Below are 7,950 nucleotides of genomic sequence, written 5' to 3'. Positions count from 1 at the left end.
CATCAGAATCACCTGGGGAATTTTCGAACCGACTATTACTCAGAGGCCAATCCAGATAAATAAATAAAATTTTTTGAGGGGGATGGGGATGGGGACCAGGGAATGGCTCTAACTACTTTGCAGGTGATTCAAATGTGCAGTCAGGGCTGCACATTTTTGAATTAACAAAAATTATCTCTATTAACAATTATGAACTGAATACCTCATATGGGCCAGACAATGTATGATTGTCTCATTTAAGTCTCACAAGTCTTCAAGGTTCAAACATAGGTGGTAGAGCCAGGGATTTCTAGTCAATGGTCTCCGACACTAAGTCCTTCCCACTCTACTAAGCTTGGTACTCCAGTGATGGTTTGAGGAGCAGCAGCACCACTCGGGAGCTTGTTAGAACTGCATCGCAGGCCACTATGCCAGTCTGCAGGTTTAACAAGATCCCCAGGTGATTCATATGTACATTAGAGTTTGAGAAGCCTTGAATTATGCCACTCTGATGTCATGTGGACCCAAACCACATTTGGGTCCCTTGGTGAGCCAAGGGCAGTTTATTTTACAGAATCCTTCAGCTGATGCCAATTGCTTTAAAGTATCAATTTAAAAATTGTTGACTAGTTCTTTGTGTCCTAAAAAAGCGAATAGGCTTCTATGAAGGGTTATCCCTGGAAATGTTTTAGTTATGAAATCACAGTGAAGGTAATTAGGATTCCTTTTCAGGGCTTAAAAAGGCTGAAGTCAATAGAGTAGCTGTATGAAACTCGGAAGTGTTCCATGACATACTATTTGCATGGTGTTTCATAGTCACCAAGTGCGTTGTTTCTTGTAATGACCACAAGAATTTATAGTTGGGATTTAGGTAAATTGTCTAAGTCATATGACCAGTAAGAGCAGGACTAAGACTTTTTTTTTGAGACAGAGTCTTGCTCTGTCACCCAGGCTGGGGTGCAGTGGCACCATCTCAGCTCCTGACCTCGTGATCCGCCCACCTCAGTCTCCCAAAGTACTGGGATTACAGGTATGAGCCACTGCACCCGGCCTGAACAGTTCGAGTTCTTTTCGTGCTTGTTTCACTATACAGTTGACCCTTGAACTACAAAGGATTGAAGCACCGGTCCTTATATGTGGGCTTTTTTTCAATAAATAGCCCTCTGCATTGATGGGTTCCACATTTACAACCAAATGTGGATGAAACATGGTATTCCATCAGAATGCAAAACCTACCAATACAGAGGTTTGACAGGGACTTGAGTATGAGCAGGGACTTGAGCAGGGACTCAGGGACTTGAGAGAGCTCAGGGACTTGAGTATGAGCAGATTTGGGTACCTGTGGTGGTCCTGGAACCAGTCTCCCACGGACACTGTGGGCCGACTGGGTAAGCCTTTAGAATGTAGGCAAATACCACAAACTATGGAGCAAAGCAATCGTTTCCTCGGGTATGGAGCAGCACTGTTTTGTCGGTTGTTGGAGATCCAGACTTGGAGCTATAACAAACAGAAGCCACTGTTTCTACACTTGGAGAACTTTGAGTCTGTCCTAAGCTTTATTCTTGAAAGACTTACACAGGTTTTTTTTTTTTTTTTTTTTTTTTTGGCAGAGGGCAGGTTGGAGGTAGGAGTATCAGTACCTTACTGGAGTAACTTTCCTGAGCAGACAACCGAAATCACTGTGAACTGAACATGAGTTGAAATAACATGTAAAGCTTTGGAATTAATTTAAGGATGTGTTTATTTACAAGATACAAATGTTTAATATTTAATAGGAATTAAAGTGCTTAATTTTACAATGTTTCCAATTATCTTTTATGACCAAATATACATATGTTACACAATATATACATTATCTGCAAGTATTTTACATTCACATAGCTAGAAAAGAAAAATTACTTGTGTATACTTTCACACTTGAGTCACACTTGAGTAGAATTCCAAAAACATACATTCTCAAACTTATCAGTCAAGAATTCAAAAGAAAAATCCAGATACGCTTATTCTACTTTTTGAGTCAAAGTCTCACTCTGTCACCCAGGCTGCAGTGCAGTGGTGCAATCTCGGCTCACTGCAACCTGTCTCCCCGGTTCAAGCAATTCTCCTGCCTCAGCCTCCCGAGTAGCTGGGATTACAGGCATGTACCACCACACCTGGCTAATTTTTGTATTTTTAGTAGAGACAGGGTTTTGCCATGTTGGCCAGGCTGGTCTCAAACTCCTCGGCCTCCCAAAGTGCTGGGATTACAGGCGTGAGCCACCACACCTGGCCCAGATATGCTTATTTTATTTTATTTTTTTAGTAGAGACGGGGTTTCACCATGTTGGCCAGGCTGGTCTCGAACTCCTGACCTGAAGTGATCCGTCCACCTTGGCCTCCCAAGGGCTGGGATTACAGGCGGAAGCCACTATGCCCGGCCTATGTTATTTTTAAATGTCAATTGTCACTCACAAAATGAAATGCTAATTTGGTTAAAAACAAACAAAAAGTCTTATATACAGGTAGACATGACTGTTCTGCTAATGAAGAGAACCCCCCCAAGTGATACATTCCAATATCCATATACTGTGTAATATATAATGTGATTCTCTTACAATGGTCCCCACAGACTAGTTTCTTCCCAAACCTTTATTTCACTATGTATTTGGTATTCATTTATTAAAATACGATATAAGATTTCTTGATTTACGTTTTCCACTAAAACTACCACAATGAATTTTAGGAAAAGGGGTTGATCATCATATAACTCCCAGTGACCCCAACAAGTTAAAACTATCTTGTAGAAGCCATGTGCTATTTCATGTCAAAACACAGGAAAAGATACTGCATTCTGCCAAATGCTTAGTCCAGAAAGTAGAAGACCATGATTGACTTCAGATTTTTTTTTTTTTTTTTGCCTCAGTAAACAGTACAGAAAATGATCTGAGAATGAAATTATTTTGTAAAAGCCCAAAGGAGAAAAAGAGTAACAAGATATCATAGTCTAGCATCCACAGGCCAAGGTCAAAAACCTGGGTGCAATGGATCCCATCAGCATGTAATTACATAGATTTATATTTTATATCCCTTCTGCAGTTAAAATATTTCCTCTTATTTTAAAATACATTTCTGTGGTCTGGAGACTAGCAGTCTCTCCCCCCCACCTCTCTTCATTCTTGCTTGTTTCTTATCTTATTCCTCCCTGCCCTTTCTGTAAAGAAGGCAAGTTATCTTCTGATGACTATGTGATTAAGGGGTATATATAAGGATGAATTATACATAAAGATCCACGTAATAATTTATGTTAAAATATTTAAGTTAAACAATTTCGATAGAAAAACTTCATTTCTATGGAAAGACAGAATTGGAAATCAACAGTGTTTTTACATATATACACACATGTATAAATTCACAGAAAGGGTTTTTAAGTTGACCTAGTGGTCTTTATGTATCATAGTCATTTTCTAAAGCTGAGAATCTATAGTAGATAGTAGTATGAAAATAACAAGTAGTTTGATTCTAATAGAATTGGTAAGAATGAGGAAGCAACATGATCCACTACAGATGTCTATACAGTCCAAAGAACAGGAACTGGTTGGCCACAGTTCATATACTAATACATTCTTGGAGAATACAAAATTTAAGAATGAAAACATTAAGACATTCTTGCCTTTTAATTTTAGCTTATAAATATCATGTGCTTAATCTTAGACCCACTAACACAAATATCATATGATATAGGATATCTTCATTAATCTACTCTGCATTATAGTAAAGATACCTGTAAAACCCAAGACACTTGTTCCCTAGAAGTTTACTTGCTCCAGTTGGTGCTTGCTACTCAGGATGTATCTAGTCCAGAAAGATCATCAGAAATGTATCACAGACAATATGCTCAGATTAAGAACTTAAGGCTTTGAATAGAACCAGAAAACAAAAGCAACAACCCTGTTTCCAAAAGCAGGGACGAGGAAAAGTAAAACAGAATTGTGAACTCAAAAGAATTTTTCATAAAAGTTTTTAGAAGGCATCAAAGAATCTTTAACAACCCTGCAGTACCACAAACTTTATCGTTTTCTTTATAAATTTATAACTAGAACAAGTGCTCTTAAAAAAAAATCCTAATGTGTATGTGTATATATATGGGGAAAGGGTACATTTAAAAGGTTAGCTTCTGTAAAAAGTTTAATAATTTTTTAAAAAATTGGGGTAAGTCACCTAGTGAAGATAAGTACACAAACCTGATGTCAAATTAAACTTCATGGAAAACAAATGTGCTTTTTCTATCCATTTACTTTGTTAAAGTAAAAATGTTCTTGATAGTTATTTAAAATCCAAGGAATAATGCCCCTTCCCATCTCCCTTCCTTATACTCTGCAATTTGAATTACCGTATCACATCTAGAAAGTTAATATAATTCTCTATATTCTTGTGGCAAGAGGCCTTCATATTAAATTTTTGGTATAAAACCATACCCTGAAGAGTTTTATTGCTTACATACATGATGACACTGTGATGCCATTATTACAAAAGTGGCTGGTGTTTTTTCTTATCGAGCCCCACTTAAAACCAAGATAAAAGTCTGCACTGTATTTCATACTTAACATGCCAAATGGTAGGCTTTCAGCAAAAGCAAAATTTAAGCTTAAAATATTGAAATGTTTTGTAATGAACAGTAATTCTGTCAAGGAAGTACTTTGTAAAGTTTGGAGGAAGGGCACTTTAAAGAAAAGATGACTTGGAAAGCACCAAATGAGTGAAAATAAAGAATTAAGACCCACAGGGACGTTGGTTTTAATGGGAAAGCAACCAATGATATTTTTAGGTTCAGTTTGTCATAACTGCTCAAGTATCTTGGAAAGGAAAAGGCATTGATTATCCTTATCATCAATCACACTTTGAGGTCTCTTGGTTGAATTGTTTAATAAATGGCTAACAGAATTCCTTTACCTTTCATTGAGTAAAACATCAGTGATTCTTTAATAAGAGAGAAGCAGGTAAGGTTGTTTCACTGCTTCTCTTTGTGTTTAGCTGAAGAATGTGGGGTGGAAAGTGAATACGGTGACCAGATAACCGGAAATTCTCTTCTAGTATTACTGCTTCTCATTTAAAAAATTAAAGATAATAACTGTTAAGAGCATGATAATAAACATTATCTTTACATGAGTATTTTTTCAATGATCTAAGTTAAGTAACATTGATATTTATTGAGCCAAAACTTAAGTGTGTTCATGTTACTTCTGTTTTGGTAGGGAAAGTGTAGTCTTCTTGCTTTTGAAAATAGTTTTCAAAAATAATCTGACTCATAAATCTTCCCATTGGCCCATACATTACCACTGTTCTAGCCACACTTTAAAAAGTCCTCTTCCCCTGCTAATCATTCTATATTTCCATTGCTTCTCTTTTCTTGAGATTAAGAAAACCAAAGCATCATCTATAGCTATAGTTTAATTTTCCAAAAAAACACTCTGAGTATATATCACACACATACCCCGTTGGCCATTAAAAAAGAGAAGCAATGTAAATTTTCTTCTAGTCTTTCCCTGATTTAATAGGGCCTAAGAAGCTACTTTTATCTCTTTTTGGCTCCATGTATTTGGTTTAATGTTAATGATCATGGCTGATATTCCTTTTATGGAGGAAGGGAACCTAATTATGTCAGCAATAATTGGTTCACTTGCTCCTTTGGGGTGGAAAAAATAAGATATTTCGTAAAGTAACAAGGCCTGAACAAATGTGTAGCAGTCTCAAATTCTATTCTACATCTAAGGTGCAATCCTTACATACTAAAGATAGTGGGGTCATTCTTGTAGATTTCTAGCAGACTGGTACATTAAAAAGTGAGAATGCTTGGGGTATGACAGTATAAAAAAAGGTTTAATTTGAGAAAAGGATTAAGTTACATAGTAAACAGTGTGAGATTTTAATCACGAGTACAACAGAGTGAAGAGCAGCCTTCATGACAAGGAACCACGTGACCAGCTCCTGCCCCAAACATAGGTTATCACATGTGGATTTTGTTTCATTTCGACAAAGGAAAAGCCCCACACAGTTATCTTAAGTGCTCATTATATAGAGACCTCATTTAACCATGCTCAATCATCTTATGGAAAAGAAAAACATTACAATAAATGTGGTTTCCACATATCCTAGTTCTGTAAAAGGTCAGGTGTCTCCTAAAGTTTGGGTTTTGGTGAAAATTTTTGTACATGCTGATGTTAACTACTGCAACAATTACAGGATCGTAAAAGGTAAAATAACCTGTACAACTTTGACTGTCCCAGTGACCAAAATGCACTTTAATCTTAGAATAATCAAGACTGAAGCATTAACTGAACCCTCATCTTATATTAATAGCACCTTCTAAGAGAGGCACTGTTTTAAATAGGCACAGAAACAAAAAATGGTACTTTAAAAGTATTGTTGGAATTCACAAATATATCCCATGCCACATAAATTACCGCTTATTATAAAAATATCAATACCCTCAAATGCCAATCAGCAAAACATAAATCACCAAAACATTTCTTCAGTTTAGAACATTGCTCAATTCCAAGATAAACCATGCTTTATATTTAAAAAATAAATTAGAGATGAATGTGAACCCAAAGCTAAAGAGAAAAGCATGTATAATATATATATTCAATACTATATATACATAATTGCTATATACTTAAGATATTCTTAGGAGTATTTCTACAAAAACAAGTTATCTCTTCTTCATAAATCCAAAATCTGAACACAACAATTTGTCCTTTTGTTTTAAAAGAACAGACATCATTTATGCAGCTAAAGATTTATAAACTAAATTCAATAAGTTAATACAATAGCCTAAACTGCCCCTGTATTTTTCACCATGGATCTATTTTGGCAACATGGAGGTATATCTTTCAAACGGTTCCAGGTTCTACATGTGAAAGAGAAGACATGAAAGGATTTCTTAAATCAAAGTGCTTATTCTAACCTGACGGTGACAGAATCAATTGATACCATTTCTTCAAGACAAAAAAACACATATTCAAGGAATAGCTCAAAAAATGCTCCAGTTTTCACATTATTTCAAAACTTTATCGGTAGAATGACTCTGCACACTAATTTCACTAAGAGTACATAAACATAGGAAAACAGTCCTCAAAAGATGCATTTATGAGCCTATATTTTTCAACATAAAGTGCTAGCAGATGTGTAAGAAGAGCTGGGAATGTCTTGAGCTGTAAGTCTTGAGACCTCCACACTGTGGCTGGTCCTGAGGAGTTCAGCATTCTGATTTTTTCTTAGGTTCAGGATGATCATCCAAGGTAGCTGGATGCTCATTTGGACCATCTGGTGTCTCACCTGTGACAGCTAAAAGGATGACTTTCAGCCACTTCTGCTTCAGTTCCTCACTGTCTGCAGCAAAGCTGTGCACAGACTTAGACTGGGTCAGTTTGAAACTGTGTGGCAGGTCTGCACTCCGTGGCACTTCATCCACCACATAGCCCAGAAGGGGAATGGTGGCCTGGGCTCTGACGTCCTAAAACAAAACATCAGACATTAAAAGCAGGAGATGTATTCGCTTGTTAAATGTGTCCCTTGCTCCTACTACATCTCTCTTCCTACCACTGTTCCAAACAGACTTAAACAGTGAGTTCTCCATGGGCACAGAGGGCAATCCCATTGCTTAGTACAGAGCCTGTACGTGAGGCCACTGATAATGTTAGCTGAATGAAGGAGAGCTGACACCCAAATCAGCTAGGACTCAGAGACACTACACCCTCCTCTCTGTGAAAGAGCCCATTCAACTCTTCATTCAGTGAAAAGGGGAAGAAAACAATCACCATCAAACTGTATTAAACCAGCAAACATTAATGATTATCTCATTACTAAAGGCAGTTTTATTTCATGATTCATTCATTCCTTCATCAACTTATTTATGGACATAGAAAGCTTATAGGAAAAGCAATAAAGGAGAGTAAGCTATATAGCCTTTCATTTTCAGTCTATTTTCAAAAT

At 36.8% G+C, this 7,950-nt stretch overlaps 1 protein-coding gene across 6 annotated transcripts in view; it reads right to left on the bottom strand.

Moving 5' to 3' along the window:
- Nucleotides 1-1,702: 1,702 nt before the first annotated feature.
- The window catches only part of FGD4 (FYVE, RhoGEF and PH domain containing 4), a 269,124-nt gene continuing 262,876 nt past the window's right edge, over nt 1,703-7,950 (bottom strand). For all 6 annotated transcript variants that reach the window (XM_030939319.1, XM_030939321.1, XM_030939323.1 and 3 more), the window contains one exon: nt 1,703-7,471. In XM_030939319.1, the coding sequence (XP_030795179.1) occupies nt 7,214-7,471 (258 nt within the window). In that variant the 3' untranslated portion in view covers nt 1,703-7,213. The remainder of the gene's footprint in view (nt 7,472-7,950) is intronic.

The sequence above is a fragment of the Rhinopithecus roxellana genome, chromosome 10 (genome assembly GCF_007565055.1).
Source record: "Rhinopithecus roxellana isolate Shanxi Qingling chromosome 10, ASM756505v1, whole genome shotgun sequence".
In the NCBI taxonomy this organism is placed as follows: domain Eukaryota; kingdom Metazoa; phylum Chordata; class Mammalia; order Primates; family Cercopithecidae; genus Rhinopithecus; species Rhinopithecus roxellana.
The sequence above is the reverse complement of the archived record's forward strand: the minus strand, read 5'-3'. Positions and strand labels throughout refer to the sequence as shown.